At 43.3% G+C, this 24686-nt stretch overlaps 3 protein-coding genes across 5 annotated transcripts in view; 2 read left to right on the plus strand and 1 right to left on the minus strand.

Moving 5' to 3' along the window:
• Positions 1–1365: 1365 nt before the first annotated feature.
• On the plus strand, positions 1366–10973 carry ANKRD39 (ankyrin repeat domain 39). Of its 2 annotated transcripts, none has more exons than XM_043984008.1 (4): positions 1366–1677; positions 3838–3941; positions 9604–9807; positions 10245–10973. In XM_043984008.1, exons 1-4 carry the CDS (start codon positions 1572–1574, stop codon positions 10386–10388), a joined length of 558 nt encoding a protein of 185 aa, XP_043839943.1. In that variant the 5' UTR covers positions 1366–1571; the 3' UTR covers positions 10389–10973. The 2 variants fall into 2 exon arrangements, with proteins under 2 accessions (XP_043839943.1, XP_043839942.1); XM_043984007.1 differs by having other exon boundaries at positions 1386–1797.
• Positions 10058–24686, minus strand: part of CNNM3 (cyclin and CBS domain divalent metal cation transport mediator 3) — a 31470-nt gene continuing 16841 nt past the window's right edge. The window contains exons 6-9 of one of the 2 annotated variants that reach the window (XR_006354801.1): positions 23744–23880; positions 23099–23237; positions 20567–20666; positions 10058–19949 (exon numbers count right to left, since the gene is read on the minus strand). Coding sequence is in view for 1 of the 2 variants with exons in the window: in XM_043984005.1 (XP_043839940.1) it covers positions 19885–19949; positions 23099–23237; positions 23744–23880 (341 nt within the window). In the remaining variant the exon portion in view is untranslated. The remainder of the gene's footprint in view (positions 19950–20566; positions 20667–23098; positions 23238–23743; positions 23881–24686) is intronic. The other variant, XM_043984005.1, reaches the window with a different exon arrangement.
• Positions 12312–18090, plus strand: ANKRD23 (ankyrin repeat domain 23). The gene is made up of 9 exons (XM_043984006.1): positions 12312–12430; positions 14080–14226; positions 14568–14696; positions 14823–14948; positions 15086–15184; positions 15313–15411; positions 15613–15711; positions 15911–16009; positions 16109–18090. The coding sequence occupies exons 1-9, from the start codon at positions 12404–12406 to the stop codon at positions 16202–16204; spliced, it is 921 nt and encodes a 306-aa protein (XP_043839941.1). The 5' UTR covers positions 12312–12403; the 3' UTR covers positions 16205–18090.

A 24686-nucleotide genomic window follows, 5' to 3' on the forward strand; every position in this document is an offset into this window, starting at 1 on the left:
AATAGAACAGGAGGGATTTTGAGAGGTGAAATATTAAAAGAGGAAGAGAAGACATTTGAAAATGGAGGGAACAGCTTGGGCAAAGGTGCCTATGGACAGGAAAGGCGGATTGTTTGGAAAGGACTAGGGGTTTCTGTAGGGTAGCAAGAGATAAGACCATGAAAAGCTGGTAGGGGGCAGACGTAATCCTTTTGATGTCAAAGGATGTGGGATTCCCTAAACCTTTAGAGAAATACCCTTTTTTGAGAACAGGCAGAAATTTGACACATCATTGGGCAAGTATCTCACTTAGCTTCCCCTGTGCAATGAGTCCTGTGGGCTTTGGGGAGAAGGGGGGACTATTAATTCACCAAGAGGTAGTAGTGGTAGAGTGAGATGAACACTAGGCTTAGAGTGAAGAGATCTCATTCATTTTACAGGTAAAGCAATTAAGGCACAGTGGGCTTAAGTGAAACACAGTTGGGGTTTAGAGCTAGAAAGGGCCTTAGCAGTCAGTCACCTGATGTGAGCCCCAATGCAAGGTTTGAGCCTGGGTCCAGGGCCAGTGCTCTTTCCACTATGTCCTGGGGTGCTTCCGTAAAATGATCAGGTGTAAAGTGACCAGCCTCCCATACCTGTAAAATGAGACAATGTATGCAAAGTGTGCAACCCTTCAAGGAGATGCAGACGCAAGCTACTATAACGGGAATAACACTGGGACAGCCTTCCTCATAGACTTGGGGTCCCCCTCAATGCTAGCGCCTTTCCCCCATTATCTCCAGTTTACCCTGTGTATGCCTGGTATGTATCTAGGTTTTTAAAAAAGTTTTTGCATCTGTACCCCACTAGACTGCAAGTTCCTAGAGAGTTGGGCAGTTTCTGTCTTTCTCTGTGCTTGGCATGGCGCTTACACAGCAAGCGCTTAATGCTTGTTGACCGTATTGTACATGCGTAGTCTCCTCTCACCAGTACCCAGGGACAGATCTCACTGGCAGAGCTGGAAAGGGGCCTGTGCTATGATCATTGCAGTATCACAGCAGCGATCCAATGGTGGTCTTGGGCCCGTAGGGGTTAGGGTGGACCGACCGAGCCTCTGCAGACAGCCCCGCCGTCCGGTGTGAGGCCCTGTCCGAGAAGCAGAGCCCGCGGGCTGGAGCGGGCTCAGGCGCATGCGCAGTTCTGACCGGAGCCTCCCCGCCCCTCCCTGACCAGTCCCCTCCCTCCCGATCGGCCCACGCCTCTTCCCGCCACTACTGATCCTAGCGCGCCCTCTGCTGGACACCGCACCTCGAGCCGCCACGTCCCGCCTCTTCTTCCCCGCGACTTTGATTGGCTCACGAGGCCGAAACTTGGTCTTCCGATTGGTCGCTCGGGCCCGGCATAAGGCGATAAGATGGCAGATGGCTGTCCAGCGCAGCTTGTAGAAAGCGTGAGGTCCGGCTGGGAAAGAGGAATAGAGTCATTGCTTCTATCCTCAGCAGGCCGACGCCTCGGCCACCTGCGCCTATCCCTGCCTGACTACTGCCAGAAAGCTACCTCAGGGCCTAAGGATCAGCAGCGTGAGCCCCGGGACACAAGGGACGGCATACGCGATGACGTATATGTGGCGTAATGACGCAACGCAGCGTGATGTGACGCGGCGTGACGTGAAGTGCTCCCATCCTCTCCTCCTCCGGGCTGCTGGGTATCTCCCTCAGGGTGAGCTACCTCTTGAGGAAATGGCGGCGCCCCGGACTTGCGGGGACGCAGCCTGTTGCTCTCACCAGAGCGCCGTTCCCAGCGTGCAGCAGACCCTGGAAGAGATGGACTTCGAGAGAGGTGGGCGGGGCAGGAAACGGAGCGGCCCCCCCCCCCTCGAGTCTGCAGTGGGGGGCCACGGGGCTCTGGAGCAGGCCCGGGATGTTTAGAAATGAGCGGCAGCTCCAGTCCTCCATCCTCGCACTGCCTCTGCGTCCTCTGCCATTTCCTGTCTGTGGGACCTGCCACAGAGCTGGAGCCTTACCAACACCAGAAACAACCCGGGGATTAAAATCTTTTTTTTTTTTTTTCTATGCAGGCAGAGGATGCAGCCTAAGATTTGGAGGCGGAGGGACCTCGGGCCTCATACACCCTCGTGCCCTTTACCCCACAGGTCCCCTCGTTCATAGGAGGGGGCTGAGCCCTGAGGAGTCCCTGGCCCGTGGGCAGGCCTCTGCTAAATATGTATTGGATCAAATCCTTTCGCTTCTATTCACCAACACTTGGGAAGCACCTAACTATTGTACTAGGCACTGTGTCCCACTCTGTGGATACAATGACAAAAATAAGTGGTCTCTGCTTTCTAGGAATTTATTCTACGGGGTGGGTGGGGTGGGGTCAATAGCTTCAGGAATTAAAAATTTACAGATTGGAATACTAAGGCTTTAGGGTACCTTATCTTTAAAATGGGGTTGGCCTACTGGACCTCTTAAGGTTTCTTCTAACTCTATATCTCTGATAAGATGACTTACCCAGGTAATCAGTAGCAAAGCTAGAGTTTGACCCCTGGTTCACTAACTCCATGCGTGTATATATGTATTTAATATAGAATATGTGTGTGTATGTATATATATATAGAGAGAGCAAGTGAGCCTGATTCACAAACTCCGTGTGTGTATGTGTATAAAAATAGCTCTCTCTATATACACATACACACACACATATATATTTTACATATATATAAATAAAATATGTAACTGGCTCTCTATATAGTGCTCTCTCAATCTCTGGCATCACACGCACACACATTTGTAGCTGTTTTTACCACCCTGGTGTCCTGTCTTTGGGGTGAGAGTTGGGAGGGGTAGAGGGAGGCATTATCCCTTGCATGTGGGCCCTAACAGGAAGATTAGCCTAATGTAGTGGAGAGAAAACTTGACATGATACTCAAGGACATTCAAGTCCTCTTTCTACCACTTACACTGAGACCTTGAACAAGTCACTTTTCTTGACCTCAGTTTCCTCTTTTGTAAAATGAGGTGGCTAGGTTGGTGGGGGGCCCAACATGTTTAGATACCTTCTAGTTTTAACCTGCCACGACACTGAGAACGTACTAAAACCATGGCCAGATTGTGTCTTTGTGTCTCATCTGAAGTGTTGTTACTCTGTTCTGGCCAACTCTGTGTTACCTTTGACCATAGACTGTCCATGGGGGTTTCTTGGCATAGATAGTGCAGTGGTTTGCCCTTTCCTTCTCCAGTGGGTCACTTTTTGGCAGAGCTCTCTACTATGACTTGTCCATTTTAGGTAACTGCACAGCATAGGTCATAGTTTCATTGAGCTATGCAAACCCTTCTGCCATGACAAGGCAGTGATTCAGGAGGAGTGGCAGAAGTACACCGGGGGTTTTTCCCTTACTAGACTGTAAGTTTCACTAGGGCCTTGTCATATCCAAACTCCTGCACATAACAGGTGTTGTTAAACATTTTTTATTGATTTATATTAAATTTGATTATTCCGAAATTAAAGAGTGGAATTAAAATCATTGAGCAAAGAACTAGAGCTGCTTCTCTCAGGTTCAATATCCTTGTTCCCAGCCTCCCCCTGCCCCAAGATATAATAAACAAAATCCAGGCCTTAGGCATTAAATCTGGAACTTCAAGGTCATAAGGAAACTTAACTGGCCTTGGAGAGTGTCAAGAATGAAATCCAGGGGCAGCTAGGTGGCACAGTAGATAGAGCACTGGCCTTGGATTCAGGAGGACCTGAGTTCAAATCCAGCCTCAGACACTTAACACACACTAGTTGCGTGACCCTGGGCAAGTCACTTAACCCCAATTGCCCCACCAAAAAAAAAAAAATGAAATCCATATGCCTCATGCTCTGAAACTCTTTTCACAGGGATCTGGTCAGCAGCACTGAATGGAGACCTAGGACGGGTGAAACATTTCATTCAAAAGGAAACAGACCCCAGTCAGCCTGATCCTTCTGGATACACTGCTCTGGTAGGTTTGAATTTTTTTTTTTTGGACAAGGCAGGAGGAAAAGCTTGAGTTGAGGGAAGAAAGGCAACTCTAGGGAAGGGACATTAAATCAGAACAAAAGGACTCACTGGATGGAAGAGAATTGTTTAAAAATAATTAAAGGAGGCAGAGATAGGGGAGTGAGAAGAAGCAGTTGAGCCTAGCTTGCCACTATCCCTTCTCTACAATGATCTAGAAAATGTACCAGTCCACATTCTGGTTTGGAAAGCCAAGAAAAAGTCACAGCAAATCATTCTTCCAGGCCAGGGAAGTTTTGGAGAGGTTTGCAGACACTGGGGCTGAGGGCTGGCTACAAATTTGCATGGTGGTGGCAGGGAGCATTCTGGCATCCAGGGACAGAAAGGAGTGTCAGAATACCAGGGCAGAAAGAAATCCTAAGAGATCTCAGAATTAGTCCTAGGTGCAGAAATGGGTACTATCTGGTAGTTGTGGCATCCATGAACTAGTTTCTGGTCATAGCTCTAGGATGGGGAAGATCTGTCAAGAGCATGGGCCCTCCTTGTGTACTGAATAAGGAGCAATTTCTGGAAACCTACCTGTGTGCCTCTGAACCCAAGAGCATAGAAGCAATTCAGTTTTATTTAGCCTTTAGCTCAGCATGTAAACTTGCACTGGAATAACTAGGGCAGGAGTCCCAGATGAAAAAGGAGCTGGCAATTCACTTGCTCTGTACCTGCAGAATCTCCCAATGGGCTAATAGTGACTAAGTCTGGTAATAGTTTGCTGAAACACTTAACCATACACAATCCAACAGACTCAAATATGGGTCAGGAAATTGAAGAGCTCAGACCAGAACAGCAGTGAACAGATCTCTCCCCAGATTATACCATTTTGGGAACACTGAAAACTTGCAGGTCCCCAGACTGAGCTCTGAAAGCAACAGAAGGTTTTAAAAGGATAGAAGTGAAGGTCAGACATCCCCAGGAGTATAGAGCCCAGCACTAACATAAAGTCTGAAGTTAAGAAATAGGCTGGAAGAATGAGTAAATAAAAAAGAACCCTCTACCATAAAGAGCTACTATGGTGACAGGAAGTTAAAGAGACAAACACAGAAAAAGAGAATTACTTGAAAACATTCACAAGAAGCTCTTCAAAGAAAAATGCAGCTTACACACAAGTCCAACAAGAATTCCTAGAAGAATTAGGTTTTTTTTAAAAGAGCCAAAAATAATTTTTAAAAAATGACACCTGACACCTATCAGATTGGCTAATATGACAAAAAAAGGAGAATAATAAATGTTGGAGAAGCTGCAGAAAAATTGGAATAATAATGCATTGTTGGTGGAGCTGTGAACTGATCCAACCATTCTGGAGAGCAATTTGGAATTATGCCCAAAGGGCTATAAAGCTGTGCATACCCTTTGACCCAGCAATACCACTTTTGGGTCTTTTTCCCAAAGAAATCATAAAAAAGGGAAAAGGACCCACATGTACAAAAATATTTATAGCTGCTCTTTTCTTGGTGGCAAGAAATTGGAAATTGAGGGGATGTCCATCAATTGGGGAATAGCTGAACAAGTTATGGTATGTGAATGTAATGGAATTCTATTGTGCTGTAAGAAATGATGAGCAGGAGGAGTTCAGAGAAACCTGGAAGGATTTGCATGAACTGATGATAAGTGAGATGAGCAGAACCAGAACATTATACACAGTATCATCAACATTATGTGTTGGTCAACTGTGATAGACTAGATTGTTCTCACCAATCCAATGGTACAAGAAAGTTCCAAAGGACTCATGATGGAAAAGGCTCTCCAAATCCAGGGAAGAAGAAAAAAAAAAAAGAAAAGGAACTGTGGAATATGGATGCTGATTGGACCATACTATTTTGGTTTTGGTGCTGTCGGTTTTCTGTTTTGAGGTTTTTCCTTTTGGCTCTGATTCTTCTCTTATAACATGACTAATGGGGGCAGCTAGGTGGCGCAGTGGATAGAGCACTGGCCCTGGTGTCAGGAGTACCTGAGTTCAAATCCAGCCTCAGAACATTGACACTTACTAGCTGTGTGACCCTGGGCAAGTCACTTAACTCCAATTGCCTCAACAAAAAAATAAAAATAACATGACTAATGCAGAAATATGTTTAATGTTATTATGTATATATAACCTATATCAGATTACCTGTTGTCTAGGGGAGGGGGGGAGAAAAATTTGAAATTGGAAATCTTATATAAATAAATGTTGAAAACTATTTCTATATGTAACTGGAAAATAATAAAATACTTTTATTTCAAAACAAAAAAACAAATGAGAGGGGCAGCTAGGTGGCACAGTGGATAAAGCACCAGCCCTGGATTCAGGAGGACCTGAGTTCAAATCTGGCTTCAGACATTTGACACTTACTAGCTGTGCGACCCTGGGCAAGTCACTTAACCCTCATTGCCCTGCAAAAACAAACCAAATGAGAGCTGTGGAAGAAAGATACAAAAAGAGACTCAGCAGCTTGGAAAAATGTAAAAAAAACCTTACCGAAGAAAATAACTTCTTGAAAATGAGAAATGGTCAAAGGATATGAACAGGCAGTTTTTTGATGAAGAAATTAAAATTATCTATTGCCATATGAAAAAATGCTCTAAATCACTATTAATCAGAGAAATGCAAATTAAAACAACTTTGAGGTACCACCTCACACCTATCAGATTGGCTAATATGACAAAAAAGGAAAATAATAAATGTTGGAGCTGTGGAAAAATTGGAACAATAATGCATTGTTGGCGGAGCTGTGAACTGATCCAACCATTCTGGAGAGCAATTTGGAACTATGCCCAAAGGGCCATGGGACTGTTTGTACCCTTTGACTCAGTGGTATCACTGCTAGGTCTGTATCCCAAAGAGACAATAGAAAAAGGAAAAGGACCCACATGTACAAAAATATTTATAGCAGCTCTCTGTGGTGGCAAAGAATTGGAAATTGAGGGAATGCCTATCAATAGGGGAATGGCTAAACAAGTTGTGGTATATGAATGTTACGGAATACTATTGTGCTGTAAGAAATGATGAACAGGAGGAGTTCAGAGAAACCTGGAAGGACTTAAGTGAACTGATGCTGACTGAGAAGAGCAGAACCAGGAGAACATTATACACAGTAACATCAACATTGTTTGATGAACAGTGGGGATAGACTTGACTCTTCTCAGCAGAGCAATGATCTAAAACAATTAGAACTCATGATAGAAAATGTTCTCAATATCCAGAAAAAAAAGAACTGTGAATTATGAATGTAGATTGAACCATACTGTTTCTACTTTTGGACTGGTTTTTTTTTTCCCTTTGAGGTTTTTCCTTTGTGGTCTGATTCTTCTTTCACAAGACGAATAATGTAGAAATATGTTTAATGTGATTGTACATATACAGCCTATATCAGACTGCTTTCTCTCTTGGGGAGGAGGTGGGGGGGAGAAAAAAAATTTGGAACTAAAAATCCAGTGAAAACAAATGTTGAAAACTATCCTTATATGTAATATGTAACTGGAAAATAATAACATTTTTTAAAAAATGAGAATTGGCCAAATGAAGCTAATGACACCATGCTACATCAAGATATAAAGTCAGAAGTCTGAAAAAATAGAAGAAAATGTGAACCATCTCACTGGAACAACTAACCTGGAAAACATCAAGGAGAGCTAATTTGAGAATCATCAGACTCTCTGAAAGCCAGGAATAAATAAAGAACCTAAACATCATACTATAAGAAGTCATGAACTCAAACTACCCAACTATCTTAGAACCACAGGGCAAAGTAGCAATTGAAAAGGATCCATTGATCACCTCCTGAAAGAAACTCCCAAATGAAAATTCTCAGGAATATTATAGCCAAAATCCAGAGCTCTCCCATTAAGGAGAAAATATTGCAAATAACCAGAAGCCTTAGTCAGGCTCAAACAAGATTTAGCAGATACCACTTTGTGAGAAAATAATGGGTTTTGGAACACCCAGAGTCGGAGAGGGGGGGCACCTCCAGGGGATTGTATTAAAATTGATTGGATTGGGGCAGCTAGGTGGCACAGTGGATAGAGCACTGGCCCTGGAGTCAGGAGTACCTGAGTTCAAATCCGGCCTCAGACACTTAACACTAGCTGTGTGACCCTGGGCAAGTCACTTAACTCCAACTGCCTCACTAAAAAAAAGAAGAAAAAAAAGATTGGATTGACTTTACCAATTGACTCACTTGAAGTGGACTTGATTGAAACCACTCCTATCTGAGACCCTGGCTTTCAGGGGATGGGTTCTCTGACCATGGCACATTCTGCTCATGGACTGCCCTCAAGTCCAGTGAATCAATGGATTTGGGTGATGCTAGCCAATTAGCTTGGAGCAGTGTGTAGGGGCCGCCTCTTGTCTGGACCCAGAGGTAGCTTCTGCTCTCACAGGCACGGGAACTTCCTCTTTTTGGCTCTGGGACAGGCTCGTGGTGGAGGACTTGGAGAAGGAAGGAGCAGGCCAGGCTGAGCTCTAGGCTAGATAGGCTTCTTAACTTTCTGAGCCAGGTGTTCTCTTTTTACTAATACTTGGTGTGCTTTAATAAATACTTAATGCCCAAAACTAGTGCTAAAGTTTCTAACTTATAAGTAACAAGTATATTAGAAACCCCAATTTTGGGGCAGCTAGGTGGCGCAGTGGATAGAGCACTGGCCCTGGAGTCAGGAGGACCTGAGTTCCGGTCCAGCCTCAGACACTTAACACTTACTAGCTGTGTGACCCTGGGCAAGTCACTTAACCCCAATTGCCTCACCAAAAAAAAAAAAAAGAAACCCCAATTTTCCCCAAACTTGGGACAGAAATAAGGCGACCACATATAGTTTTACTCGCTACACATTGAAAGAACAGAGAACTTGGAATATGATATTCCAGAAGGTAAAGGATCTAGGCTTACAAACAAGAATAATTTTCCCAGCAAAACTGAGTATAATTCTATAAGGGTGGGGGCGGGTGGGAATGAACCTTTAACAAAAGAGATCTTCAAAGCATTCTTAATGAAAAGACCAGATCTGAGTAAAAAATCTGACGTGCAAGATAAGAATCAACAGAAGCATACCCCAAGAATATCAGAGGAGGAAAAGGATTCATGCACAAAAATATTATAGGAGCCCTGTTCATGATATCAAAGGATTGTTAATTGAGGAGATGCCCATCAGTTGGAGAGTGGCTGAACAGGGATGAGAATGTGATGGAATACTATTGTGCTATAAGAAATCACAGAGGGCATAGTTTCAGAAAAACCTGGGAAGACTTACATGAAAACTGATGCAAAGAAAAGTGAACAGAATTGAGAACAATAACAACAATATTATAAAGACAGTCATCTCTGAAAGACTTAGTAACTGTGATTGACACAGTGACCAACCACAGTTTGAAAGGACTCCTGATGAAATGTACTTTCCATCTCTAGATAGAGAAGTGATGGACTTAAGAGCATGACTTTACACATTTGTAATGAGCTTTTTTTTTTCTTTTCATTTTGTGGTTGAAAGGGAGGAAGGAGAGAATTTGGAACTGAAAATAAAACTGGATTTTAAAAAAAGATAATTCAAATATTTAGCCTTTTACTCTTCCTATCTTCTCATCCTTCAGAGTTGGCACTTAGGTAATTCCCAGTTCTGATTTCCATTGACTTGATTCCCCATAGCACTATGCCAGTCGAAATGGGCACTACGCTGTGTGCCAGTTCCTCTTGGAGAGTGGAGCCAAGTGTGATGCTCAGACACATGGGGGTGCAACAGCTTTGCACCGAGCCAGCTATTGTGGCCATACGGAAGTTGTTAGACTACTGCTGTCCCATGGAGCTAATCCAGGTGTGGCAGATGATGATGGAATGACCAGCTTACACAAGGTATATATCAATTTTCAAACATTCTTTCTAATTAATTGGAGTGAGGGAAAGAGGGATCTGTGTCATGAGTAGTTAAATTGGGTAGGGATGAGAACAAGAGTTCTCACTTTGGGATAGTGACGAACAATGTAGTAGGGGGGGAAAATGGCTTTAGAACCAAGACAGGTAATCCATAAAGTAGTCTATACCATTGTCAGAATTTGCCTTCTCTCCCTGACTCTTTGATGGGAGAATTAAACCAGAAAGAGAATCAAACTGGAATAGCCATTTTATTTCCAGGACATTAAAATAGTGACTGTCTTCTTTTAAGAGATAAGATGGTTGGTTCTTTTGGGGTTTCAGGACACAACAATGGGGACAACCTTAGGGAAGAAATTGCAGGGCTGATTTAGTATGTCTTAGGAGAACTTTGATTCCCTCTTTCTTTTCCTTCACAGGCTGCTGAGAGAGGTCACTTGGATCTCTGTTGCCTCCTGCTGCAGCATAGCCCAGCTTTGAAAGCTGTTCGAGACCGAAAGGCTAGATTAGCATGTGACTTACTGCCCTGCAACAGTGACCTTCGAGACCTGCTTGCTAGCTGAATAACCAGATTCCTGTCTCAGCAAGAGTTCTGGAACCTGGATCCTCAAGCACCTTCCTTGCCCCTGTATTCTACAGAATGGGAAACAAACTCAGGGCTTGTGAGACTGAACAAAAGAGATAGGACCATTTTGAGGGAGGTCACTGCCTAGGTCAGGAAGGGAACTTGGTGCAGGCACCCAAGCCTGACAGGTGATCATATTCTAAATTAGCACACGTGGAGATGTCTGTCTAAGGTATTTCCCTAGTTCAGAGTCAGTTCCATTGACCAGATAATTCTTTTTTTTTTTTTTTGACCAGATAATTCTTAAAGGAGAAAACAGCTTCTTCCCCCTTTTCCTCTGATAACCCAGTGAGTTAATCTCATTGTTATGGGGCAGATAATGAAAAATAGAATCACTTATTTTTACTTTAGTATTTTGATGGCAGTTATAAACAACTTAATGCTCTTAAAACTGAAAGTAAGGAATGATCTAAAATTTGTCAAAAGTATGAGGAAGCAAAGTGTTAATTAGAATAAAGAAAATCCCAGGGCATGGACTGCTTGGACATTCCCACAAAGCATTAAAGCACTTAAAAGAAAAATAGCTCTGATGGTGTTGCTCATTTTGGACTACTTGACTCAGGTGAGAATTCAAGAAGCAGCTTGGTGTAGTGGAGAGAATGCTGAATTTGGAGTTAGAAATTTGGTTTTAAATCCCCTCCATTACTACTTTTGTCATCTGTAGATGAGCTGGTTAGACAAGATGTCAAAGATCTCTTCCAGCTCTAACTCCTCCTTTTAACTCCTTCCTCAGTGAGTGTAGCCTCCTTTGAACTTGATCTGAGTCCAGGAGAGTAATTTGTGCCACTGTTGAATCTTTAGGAACTTTAGTTCTTTTTCCCTCTGACTTTGCTGTCCTCTGTTGGTCTGGTTCTGGAATCATCTTTTGTTAGCATCTATTTTTCCATTGAAAGCCAAGATTTTAACCAGCTGGATAGAGTCAAACTACCCCTAAGGGGAATAGGCATAGCCTATTTCAGGGGAATCGGGGAAGAAAATTATGGAATTGGATTTTGGTGGTTGGGAAGAGGAACAGGACTGGGTTTTCTTGGCTTGGAAAAGGAACTCTTTACAAGCTACAGCTTCTCTTAGGCCAGTTATGAGGAAAAGGTTCCTGTTCATGGACAGAGCCAATTGGTTGGGGAGCCCTGATTCTTGCTACTCGTTCCTAGGAATATAGGTTTAACATTTTTAATAAAGGAAAACAAAAGTGCTCATAACCTACTGATTTAGAGATTGACAGGGTGCCATGTCTAGACTTCATGCCTGGGGTTATCATCCTTTTTTGGAGTACTGTTGGCAACTGGTTAGTCCTGGCTTCTGTACATTTAGCTTAGGAAATTCAAAATTCATGATTTACGGAAGAAGAAAAATAGGGAGATGTTGGAAAGAGTTATGGAAGCATCAGACAGTGGGGAATAGAGAGCCTTGGTCAGTCATCAGATGAAGTTAGTCTTTCCTTTGAAAATGGTCCTTCTGGGTTTACAAGAGCTTTTGCTGAACACCCTGTTGTGTTTAGAGATAGTTCAAGGCATAGATTCTTGCCCCTCTTTCTTGACAAAATAGGGTGTTACTCTCCCACTCCTTTAGGCATTTGTGCAGCAGAATAACATGGGGACAATTAGCTTAGACCTCCTCTCTGATTAAATGGGTGATCATTGAGGTTATGGTCCTGCTTTACTTACACTCATACGCTTGGGCTAGACTCCCCTGAGTCATCTCTGCTAAGATTGATTTGCCAGTATTTAAAGAGGCCTCAGCTCATAACACCATATCCTGCCCTCAGCTAGACCCTATTTCAAGACTGGTATTTTGGTTAGAGTTACAGAACCACTGAACTATCTCTGATCCTGTGGGCCTTGGCGTCAAACTGGGTCCTTCCTGTGCCCTCTATCTCCGTGGCAGCAGTGCTGATATAAAAAGCAAACTGCAGCTCAGCTAGCCATAGTGGGGCATGAAGAGCAGGGGGGGACCATGGATTTCATCAGCATTCAGCAATTGGTAAGCAGGGGGCTGTGGATAGTGGGAAGCTCTCAAATTCTTTTTTATATCTAATAGTAGTATCATATAGGGAATCCCAGAATTAGCTGTTTGTACTTCTGTCTCAAGGCAGCTTTGCCAAAATAGAGTATAGATAGCAGTAGAAAGAGGAAAATATTTCAGGATACTAATGCCAAGTAAGCTGGCACCTACTCTGTTTCCCCATTTTTCCTAATCAGCTTATGTTCCAAAGTTCTTACAGAGATGTTCCTTTGTGTTACCCTATTGCTAGCCCTCCTGATGGCCTAAAAGTAGCTGTATTTAATTCCAGAGAAGCCTATTCCTGGTAAGGGAGTAAGGACCTTAGGAACCATGAGTCGCTCAAGTCTATCCCCCTTTATCAGTTTTTTTGTTAATCACAGTTCTAGTATCTGAAAATAGAATGTGTTGTGAGGATAGAGTTGGTAGGGTATGTGTACAGACCTCTTTGGGTTTTGGGGGAGTTATGCTTTGGACCATTAGGATTGGGAGGAGGGCTGTGGTAAGCCAGAGTGGGATCATGTCTAGAGCACAATTCCTAATAATTATTGCTGTAGGAGTAGTAATGACTCTACCCTAGATTGTAGGGTGATCTAGAGTAGAAAAGGGCCTTAGAGATCATCTAGTCAGCCTCATTTTGTAAATAATCAGATTAAGCTCCAGAGAAATGAAATGAGTTGTCCACTACTGGATGTATAATTGCAGAGAGTAAGCCAAGAGTCTGCTCTCCTGTCAGTCCAGTGCCCCATCAACTCCTAGGCCACAGTGGACTTTCCTAGGAGCACAGGGCAATGGAAGTAGGAGGGAGCTGGACTGGGGCTGGGTGAGCATTGTTATCAGTCAGCACTTCTCTAGTTACTCCTTGGCGGAGACAACTGAGACTGCATATAGTTAGAGAGATTGAAAGGTCAATACAACTTCTGCAGAAATTAGACGCATAGAAGTTTCTAAAACAGGGCTTCCTAACTTGAGGTCCACAAACTTTTCTTCAATATAATTAGTTTAGTTTGCAATCCTGTGTATTTTACTTTATGCATTTCAAAACATTCTGAAGGGGTTCATAAGCTTCACCAGACTGCCTGGAGCAAGGTGGAGTGTCCATGACACAAGTTACAAACCCCTGCTCTAAAAATGCTCTATTTTACCCCCACCCTGAGTCTCATCTTTATATCCTGCCCTTCTCACTGTTCCTGGCCCTTCAGCAAGGAGTAAACAGGAATGAGTTTGTTTCCTGGAATAGTCTAGGAATCTGGACTTTTGCCCCTGGGGCAGTCTGCCCCTGATAGCAAGTGGGGGATTGGGTGGTGATTGGCTGTCATCTGTTCCGCATGTTGGAAGTTTTCTTCTACCCTTATGTGACCCTACCCAACTGCAGGGACAAATGTCATATAAATAAAACTAGATTATAACCCCCTGCAGGGACAGGTGCAAGTGCAGATGGCTGTCAGCCACTCCCTGAATCCTCAGGAAGCACTGCTGTTAGCAAGAACCTGTCCCTTAGCTGAGCTGAGCCACAAATCCAGGCAAATCTTGGCTCCCTTGTCCACTGGCTTCAAACACAGGTCCTGCGCAATTGTTTTCAGAGGGCTTTTAGAAACTTTCTGACACCCTCTTCTGCCTTTTCCTCACAGATAAGTGGTGAGAGAACTGAGGGCAAAGTTCTTGGAATTAGACATGGAGTCCTTGATCCTGGAGGCTGGAGAGGTGACCCTGGACTGGGTCCCCAAGAGACTGTGGCCCTGGAGAGACAAAAGTTAACAGAAGAAAAAAGGAAGAAAGTGAGTGTGTGTGTGTCTGTATGTGAGAGAGAGAGAGAGAGAGAGAGAGAGAGAGAGAGAGAGAGAGAGAGAGAGAGAGAGAGAGAGAGAGAGATTGAGAGTGTTAGTTAGTTTGATGGCTGGAGAGCTGCTGAGGTAATGCTGGCTGGTGTATAGTGGAACCTTGGGAGATCCATGCCTGACAGTAACCTTGGGCTTTCCACCTGAAGGGTATAACAAAAAACAGTTATAGCTGATGACTTCAGAGGTTTTCAGGATCCCTTTTGATAGTTATTCTCCATTGCCAGTAGTTTCTAACATCTTTATGCCACATGTGTGATCTGGTTTTTTTCCTATTTCAGCTCGAGACTTTTAACAATTCCAGGCTCAGGCTTGAGAGTCTAGCTGACTTGGAGAACTTGGTGCAACAGCGGAAAGAAAAGCGCCTGAAACGGAGGGTCCCCCCCAAGGCACCTGATCCCCCAGTTCAGGTGAGTGAGGAAGACCAAAGAATGGTGGGAAAGGCACCTAATGGAGCCCCAGGAGCATTTCAGTGTGGGCTACAACACAAAGTGTTAGCCTGTTTTGAACAATCCATGTCTTACCCTTTACCCCAGTTGCAACCCCTGTCCCAGCTACAGTCTGTGGACCTGGAGATGTTTCTGAAGGCAGCTACTGAAAACCAAGAGCTCCTGATTGACAAGTACCTGGCAGATGGTGGTGACCCCAGTGCTCATGACACGGTAGGGGAGAAAGAAAAAAGAAAACATGATAGTGTTTGACATAGAATTCAAACCTAGCTATAGGAGTCATAACTCCTCAGTTCTAGCCCTCTTAGAAAGTAGCCATCCATATTTTTATTTCCTCTTTCCACATGCAGTTCCACCGAACAGCCTTACACTGGGCTAGCCTGAAGGGTCACAGCCAGATTGTGGACAAACTATTGGAAGCAGGTGCCATAGTTGATGCTCGAGACATGGTAAGTTGGGAGGAGGAGCTAAAAGATTGGGAGATCCCTTTTCTTCTAGTGAGGCTGAATTGGGAAAGTTGTTCCCAAAGATGTACCTTCCAAGGCATTTCTGAAAACCTCAGGACTTTGTTTTACAGTTGGACCGGACACCTTTATTCTGGGCCTGCCGTGGAGGGCACCTGGACATCCTTAAACAGTTGCTCAACCATGGGGCTAAAGTCAATGCCCAGGACAAGGTAAAAAGGTTTTGGCAGGGAATAAATATAGAGGTGTTACTAACTAGGAGTGTCAGTGCTATATTCTAAATCCTTCAATGAAAGGGTTTGTTTGCATGGGGGACAAATTTCTCTTACTAGGTTTAATATGCTTTGGATGTTTGGGTAAGGTTAATGATCTAGAATCAACAAATTCCTAACCTGGGATTTACACCTATTTAGATTTGGAGTACACCCTTGCATGTGGCTGTTCGAACAGGACACTGTGACTGCCTTGAACACCTGATTGCTTGTGGGGCCCAAATTGATACACAGGATAAGGTAGGAAAATTGTCTCAGTAATTGAGGGTGACCTGAGGACACCAATTAGAAAAGAATTATCCAAGGATAATTCGATGACAGCACCTCATAATCTAGAATTATGAGCTAGTTCTTCTCATCTCATATTTGGGAGAGACAGGAAGCTAAAAAGGCTTTGGAATAAAGGGAGGGCCCAACTCTTAACATGTTGTTCCTATAGGAGGGAGATACAGCCTTACACGAGGCCGTGAGGCATGGTCGTTACAAGGCTATGAAGATGTTGCTGCTCTATGGGGCCAAGCTGGGTGTCCGTAATGCTGTGAGTATAAGAGGGTTGGCCAAGGGGCTTTTCACTCTGATACGGGGATTAGCTTTCTGCAGAGAATGAAATGTATTTGTGATTTTCCTTTACTCTCAGGAGGCAATGACACCAGTACAGCTAGCACGAGATTGGCAGAGGGGCATCCAGGAAACACTACGGGCCTATGTTGGGCATCCCCGAACTCGTTGCTGATGAAGACAACACACCTTGTAGAGGCTACCACCATTCCATCCCTTTCCTTTGTTTCCCTTCTTTACTAGTTATAGCTTAGGTGTGTCAGGCCATGAGTTGGGACTTTCCTCAGTCTGTTCCCTTATCCCACTGGGCATTTATCTGTTCTCCCTCACTTGGCAAAGTTGTCTCTTTTCCCTCTCCTTTCAATTCCTAGTGATCAGGGAATATTGGTCCAGATTATTTTCCTTGCCCTTGAATTCAACCTTTTGCCTACCCTGGTGGCTACCTCAATGATGAGAAAAAAATCCTGTTAGAGAAAGCAAGGTCAGGATTCAGGATGGACATTATGTTAAGTACACATATGACTCTAAGGGGTGTCCTATGTGGTTTGAGACACTCAGAGACAAGCTGTTCAGGTATTTGTAAAGAAGGTAGGAGAGAAGAAACTCTTTGAATTTTGTGGGTGGTAGCAGTGAAGTCAAAATGAGGTTTAAGATACTCACAAAGGTGAAGTTAAGATTGGGGAGATAGGAACTGTTTAGTGGTGGATCAACCATGGTCCCACAAAGGCTAGTCAGAAACATCAGGACCAGAATTGTGCTCTTTAGCTTGTGGCTGACCTAAACTGTTAAACTTACTTAAGGACTCATTCCCATCAGCAGCAACCCTGATGGGATATGGTGTAGCTTTAGAAAGTTGCAGTCTTATGGACTCTTGAGTTGGTTGTTGTGATTTTTGCAGAGCTTTAGAATGTTCTAGGATTATTCATTCTATCTGTAAAATAGCAAACCCAACCTGGTTGCTCCAGATTCCCCTAAGACTGACAGATTAGGGCTAGGCTGGCCCCAGAGGAGTCTTTTCTCTTTGCCCCCAGGCTTTGGTCATAATTTCTCTATTATTTGGTTAATTTTCTGTTCTCGCCAGGACCTGTTAGGTATTAATGTGTGGTCTCTTCCTCTGCAGTTATTTGTGGCCCACCCAAGATACTTGGGGTGATGGGCATACTCGCCAAGGTTGAGACTGCCCTGTACCATGGCAGATAGGACTTCAGTCCTGAGGTAGATTCCCATGGTTGTGGTACCACTTCTTTCCTATTTGTCAAAGAAGGAATTATGCCTGCTGTCCTACAAACAGCAAGGCTTGGATTTTCAGGTTCTCTTGTGCTGAGGCACAGGAGAAAAGGCTGGCTGCAGAGAAGGTAGTGGAATGGAGTATATAATACGTTCTGGATACTTTCTCCATATATTTTTATGCACTGAAAACAATTAACTGAGACCTTTTTGTATTACCTTTGGATACTGGTAGATAGAATCCTAAGCAAGTTTCCACTATCCTTACCACTAAGGTTTCTGCTTTCTACTGTATTGCTGGTCCAGTACTGCTGGTCAGGCTGAGATCTTAGCATCATCAGAGACCTCATCTTCAAAAACCTTGCCTTAGCCCTGTTGACAGAAGATAAGGGAAGGTGGAAGCCCAAAGAAGGGCAGGCTCCCTCCCTTAGCCTGTTAAGTGCTATGCAAGTTCCCTGGGCCAGGCCTAGGCTGAAGGCCTGGATTACATATTCTTGACATGACAAGTGCCATTGTGGCTGCTAATATTGTTTTAGGCTCCTGCTCCCCTTGAGTGTTAAAGCTAGGGTGTTCTCCATGCAGGATGAGAGCAAGATAAAGCCCAGCCCTGTGGGTTGAGGCCATAAAACCTTCCACACACCAGCAGCCTGGCCTGGCCTTCTAGGCTCTATGGAGCCTCCAGGGCTGGTGCCAGAGGGAATAAATTCTGTCACATGAATATGGCAGTGACTACTCCAAACTTAGAAAATGGAAAAATGCAATAAGAGCAAATGAAACATTTTTATATGGATCCATTTTGTTGTTGTTATTCATTAAAACTGATTTTCTTTTGTAGCCTGGTTATATTCTATGGTGGCATGAAAGAGGTCAGGGAAAGAAAAAAAGATGGAGAAAACCTCTTGACAGCAATCCATTTTTCACTTTTGGTGCCTAGGCTTTGAACAACTAAAAGAAATGTGACATATTGTCCTGAATTTCAACCCATGTAGTGCTTCAGTAAAACTGCCAACCCAAGCTTAGAATTTTACCATTTACCAGTAACACTTAGTGGGGGAGGGAGAAGATGGTATTACTCATGGTGCAGGTGCCCCTGCTCCAGGTTTGACTCTGGACTTATTGTGCATAGGTAACTATTAATCAAAGACTCCTCCCTTTTAGGAAAGATTAAGCGCTAAATCATTTTTTTCCTTTTACTTGCTTCAGCTGAAAGTTAATTGCCCATGCAGCCCTACCTTTCTGCTTCCTCATTCCAGAAGAAAAGACTACCAAGGAAAAAAGGCAAGTCAGTTAAAGGACCCCAGATTCCCTTGAGAGTTGAGAAAGGGACCAGCTTCTTCTAAAACTAGGTCTCTTAACTTTGCCTTTCAGGCAGTGATCTCTGGTTTTAAGGCTTCCATTACTCATGTAATGGCAAACAGTTAGTTTAAGGGAAGCTCCAGTGTGAAGAAAGAATAACCCTCTCTTCTCCTAAACTCTATGCCTAAAATCAGGAATTAATATCTCTCTTTTGAGAAGAGGAGACTACAGTTCAGAAAGCTCTCTTCCCAAGGATGTCAATCACATTAGTTGGTTACACTGTATATAAGACCATTAGGAGCAAATGAAGGTGTAAGACTGGGTATGACAAAGCCAACAGGTTGTTATAAACAATGACCTGGAATCATAGTAAGGAGAGATTCAAATAGTAGCATACCTCCCTTTGCTCCATGTGACCTCAAAAAAATAACAACCACAATACTATTAGTAGCAACTAGCCCTGGGATTAGGAGAAGGGTGAAACCTGGGCCCTTCACCTTGGTAGCATGAGGGATCACCTCGAATAATTTAAAGCAGCAATACCAAGTCAGGAAGGGAAGTTACAGCTTGGGGTGAGCAGAGACAGGAGTGACCTGAACCCTCAGTTCAGAGAGAGCTGGGGGTGGGAACAGCTTGCGCTTTTTATTTGGGCAAACAGCAGCCTCCACAGGAGGAGTTTTAGGGAACAGACAGGCTGTGCACCTGCCACTATTGTACTTAGGGTTTGGCACATGAAAGACATAAAAGGGGAAGATAAAAATGTGGCGCTGTGAAGAAGGGAACTGCCTCGCAGGCCAGAGCTTACTGCTACAGACGAAGCCTCTGGGGCAAAGCCTTGGGCAGAGGCTGCAGTGTTCTTGGCTCACTCTCAAAGTGCGGCCAACAGCAGGTACTTGGCAAATTAAAAACGAGGTGAATGCAGGTCACAGCCACGTGTTAAAGAGTATAATTTCTGCATTCATATAGTAAATAATACTCTATCACAGCCTTAAGGCTATGAAGCATCCCCTTGGAGGGGGGAGGTAAAGAGGGGAAAGGGCATCTTGGGATTCCGAGATGATGGGCTTTTCTTTAATTCCCTGTTGACTCTTGTCCCAGGAGCAGGGTCTGGAGAATGATGCTACAGCTGATTTCCATCCCCACAAAAGAGGCAGGGTTCTTATCTGCAGCAGGCTACTAACACTGGCATTAGGCCCAGAGCCCATGTCTCTAAAAGCCACCTAAAACGTGGCCAGAAAGGGAGGGGACAGGTTGGCATGAAGCTACTCCTGGGCTCACTCAAGTTCCCCACTTGCTTGTCCATCCCCAGTTCTGGGGCTGCATGGCAAGAAGTTAAACTCTTGTGTTCCTCCCAAGACTCTCTTCTGTTGGGGAGTTCGGTCTGCTGTTGGCTGTCCCTGAAAGAGATGTGAAGCAGAGAGGTCACAGTCTATCTCCTGAAAATGAACAAGCTAAGCAACAACAAATACAGTAAACTGCTCAGGCAACAGAGGGCAGAAAGAGGTGGCCTCAAGGTACCTTGGAGATTTCAATCTACTGAAGGGCTGGGATTAAGAAACAGATTTCTTTTCACAGAAAGCAATCCCTAGGGTCAGGCATCAGTATCTAGGTCTATGGAAATAGTGAGTGGTTCTTTCCATGGAAGTAACGTGAAACTGGAGGAGGCCAGGAAGGGTATATCTGGAGAAAAAAGAACCTAGCCCTTGACAAAGAAGCAGTCTTGGTTAAAAAGGATTGGTTTTCCACAGCTCAGCAGGAATTTGGCAGACACTTTGCCTCTCAAGAGAATGAAAAGCAGTACTAAGGACAGAAAAGTTCAAACACCACTCCTTCCCAGAAGGGGGTCAAATCTGTACACCACCAGCCTTTGCAGGAGAGGACTCCTCAGGAACAGAGGCAGGTTGCCCTCCTACCAGCCTTTGTCACTGGACAGAAATGCCAGCAGGGCTCCTCCAAACATCAAAGGCCTGTTAAAGCCAAAGAAAGGGGGGAAAAATGAAGGGAAGATATTTACCTTGGGTGTTTTCTAAAAAACAAAAATTCTCACTAGTCCACAGTCATCTATCAACTGCAGTTTCCAACTGTGCCAAAGAGGGAAATGTTTACTGGGAAGGCTGGAGAGAAAGGGGGGATGGGGAAGAGGAGAGAAAGGAGAGAGGAAGATACAAAATATTTAGCTAAAATGGCAAGTCAGTTAGCACATAGCATTGAGGACTGTAGACCAGGAGATAACCATATTTACTCACATAATTCCCACACAATTTATGGCAAATGTTTAAAAATGAGACAGATTTTGCAGGTAAATTGTTTTCTGCTGTCTTGAAGTATACCAAGAAACCTGGAGCATAAAATTTCTCAGATGAGCCTCTGAATTTTCTTGGTAGTGAATAGTGTAGATTAGCTATTTCTACTTTGAAAAAGTATCTGTACTAGCTGTGTGACCCTGGGCAAGTCACTTAACCCCCATTGCCCCGCAAAAAAAAAAAAGAAAAAAAAAAAAAAGAAAAAAAAAAGAAAAAGTATCTGATAAGATTCCATATTGATGTGTTTTAAAAATAAAAATATCAGGTAATCCTTATAGTTTAAAAATTGCCAGTGATATTCTGACTTTGATAGTAAATAGGTAGATTAAAGGTACATTAATCTGAATAAGTATTAACAGCAGAGTCCCACTGGAAATGATTCTAAGATTAGTATTATTTACTTCTTACAAATGATCTGAACAGATCATACCTAGTAAAATTTCCAAGTCTGCAGGTGACACTAAATTCTGCATAGTGAAATACCAAGCAACAGAAAAACTAAAGAAAGGCCTCACAAATCTGCATTAATGATCAAAAAAGAGGCTGCTGAGGTTCACTGTGGCATTTGTTGGTAATTAGGAAGAATGATTTTTTAAAAACTCTTTGGACAGGATAGTCAGTTAAAAGTGAGGAAAAGGAATTTAAGGTAATCAAAGGTTGTTCTCAAATGAGAAAAGGTGCTCCTATGACCTGAAAGGCCACAAAATTATGAGCAGCATTTAAAAAGAGAAGTACAATTTTTTTCTAGACTTCTGTCTGCACTTGGAAGAATATCTTATGCATGCTTCTCCAAGAAGATGTATCAGAATCAAAGGAGAGTTTAAATAAGGGAGATGCAGAGATTTTTCCTAGGTGGACTAGGACTCTTCAGTCTGGACACAAACAAACATTGAGAAAGTATATAATTCAAGTTTTTAGCTTCTTGATCTGAATTCAAATTTGTTTAAATTTCAATCTAGTACAATTAGGAACACTCTTTAAACTCAAAGAATGAAGTTTTAAGGAGGGGAAAAAAAGTACTGTGTTATATAATGAAGCCCCCAAGGGATGCCAAAGACACAAAGTATAAAATGTAATAAAGCTTTGGTTCAGTTCACAGATAATGCAGAATGAATCAAAAGAAACTAATGTGTTTTAGGGGCAGCTAGGTGGTGCAGTGGATAGAGCACTGGCTCTGGATTCAGGAGGACCTGAGTTCAAATCCGGCCTCAGACACTTGACACTTGATAGCTGTGTGACCCTGGGCAAGTCACTTAACCCCAAATGCCTCATCAAAAAACAACAACAACAAAACAAAAGAAGAAACTAATGTGTTTTGATAACATGCCTAATCTGCAGGATTGAAATCTCTCACAAAATGTCCCTTCTTGACAAATGTCAAAAGATTGAACCCCACAACAATTGGTCAAGACATCTCTGATGTTTAAATATACTTTTACTTTCAGCAGTCAGAGTCCTGACAGTTGTGTGGAAGGATATGAGTAAAGACAGTACCTGTCAGCATCTGAAGCAGCAGCTACTTTCCCTCTTACAACACCCCCAGGGGAATCTATGGGGGTCCCCAAGTTATGTCTTTGGTTTCTACTTCAAAGCTCACAAAACAATAACACAATTTTTCAGTTTCTTTGATTATTCTTCCAAGAAACCTAGATTTCTAGGATTTTTTCATGCCTTTTACTGCACTCTCTCATATAATATTATCTCTATTCTTCCTTTTACAAAAGCTTGTATCCCCTTCTCCCTTGATTACTTCACTTTATACAACTGGTCTGCATGTAGTGGGGCACTTTTTACCAAAAGATAAGGGTATTAGATACTACCAAACTTCTGTCATTAGCTGCTTTCCCAAGTAGTGATGATTTGTGTTGTATATTAACCCATTCACACCTCCCCTTGTCTCATTAGTGATTAGGTATTTTTGAGAGGGATTAGAACTAAAATATATTATAGTGATTAAATACACAACCCAGAGGCCTAAATTTAGCTGCTAAATCCTAACCAAGTGAACCAACACAAATAGAGACTTCACATACGCCCTATTGGAAATTCGTCTAACAAATAAATGGCATGGCTAATTAAAGGCCAGTTGTTAAGAAAGGGGGAAAGTAGGAAGAAGGAGGGGAAGGAACTGAGACAAAGAACACCAGTTAACTGGCTCCAGAGATACCCAAACAGGAAGGAAGTAACTGAGTATGGCCAAAGGCCAGGGACTTGACTGCCAGTGCCTGCTGCAGGATGGTTACCTGCTTCAGCAGCAATCTTGTTATTGAGTAGCTTGGTCTGACTGCTGGGGACAATTTGGAGGTCCAGGTTCTCAGGAGACTGAGGGGAATTCTGGGCACGTGATGCCATGAGTGCATTGAGGTACTGCAGTCGAGTTACCTGGGGAAAAGAAAGGGACACTTAGCTTCAAAAGTGTACTACTCATTAGAGCTCTGCCTTACTTTAATTCATCATTTGTCCTTTTTAAATACAATATATTTACTGAAAAGGAAGGAGAAAAGGACCTAGATAGGGGAAAAACCCCAAACCCTTAGACAAGCTCTCCATTAAGACTGACTAGAAGAATCTTACAAACAGAAAGGAACTATTTAAAGAAATGTTATTTAACCCTCAGGGGCTACAGCTGGGATGAGGAAGACATGATAAGGAAGAGGAGAAAGAATAGGAGAATTGGAGATAGGATAAAATCATCATGCTTTAATGACACTTTGACAAAATGGAGCTAGAATGCATTTGTGAAAAACCAAGAACATTCATTTTGGAATAGATAGAATTAGAATTTTACCTAGGTCTCATAGAGAAACATGACCAATGTGGCCTAGCCTCATTAGGAACACAACACTTGTTAAAACAAGTGTTACCTGATGAGTTACATTGACCTTCACCTTAATGAACTGCAGGTCAGAGAGGGCCCTCACGGTGTAGTCAGGACAATACGTAGAAGAGTAGTGGGTACTCTCTGCTGGCTCGGACTGCAGGTCACGTCGGGTGGGCCGAATTGAAGACACTGGGGACTGATGAACTATCGAAAGGCAACAATCAGTAGTGTACAATCAGTAAACTGCATCCACCTTGGAGGGGGTTACCCTGAAGGTTTTGGAAACCACTCCATTAAAAAGCACACTAGATGACCCACTTTGAAGAGATGAATAAGAAATAGAGCTTTCCGGGGGCAGCTAGGTGGCGCAGTGGTAAAGCACCCGCCCTGGATTCAGGAGTACCTGAGTTCAAATCCGGCCTCAGACACTTGACACTTACTAGCTGTGTGACCCTGGCAAGTCACTTAACCCCCATTGCCCCGCAAAAAAAAAACAACAAAAAAAACCCAAAAACAAACACACAAAAAAAAACAAGAAATAGAGCTTTCCCCAGGGAGGTGTGTTAGGGATGAGGTGGGCAGACAGGAAAGGAGTCTTCTCAGTGCTCTAGGCTGTCACATCTTCATCATACATTCTTTCATACGAACTTTACAGTAATTCTGGGAGGTAGATATTATAAATCTTATCCTCATTCTAAAGAGAAGGAAACTCAAGAAGTTAAGAGACTTACCTGTGGCCACATAGCCAATAAGGACCTTCGGTGACATCTGCCTAGCATAATTCTTACAGGCACTTTGAGCAACTATGCACATTCCAAAATTTCTTGTTTGGATATCACGATGGCATGAGCGCCTCCCTCCTGACCCTTCTACACTCCCCAGAATTATTTCTTTCTGCCTCTGTACAACTAGACTATTCAGTTGGCAGAGAAAGAGGGGAGAAAAGGGCAGATACCAGCACATTAGTGTGCCCAGGTCTCTGAGGACCCATAAACCACATGACCCCATGA

This window comes from Dromiciops gliroides, chromosome 2 (assembly GCF_019393635.1).
Source record: "Dromiciops gliroides isolate mDroGli1 chromosome 2, mDroGli1.pri, whole genome shotgun sequence".
Lineage (NCBI taxonomy): Eukaryota > Metazoa > Chordata > Mammalia > Microbiotheria > Microbiotheriidae > Dromiciops > Dromiciops gliroides.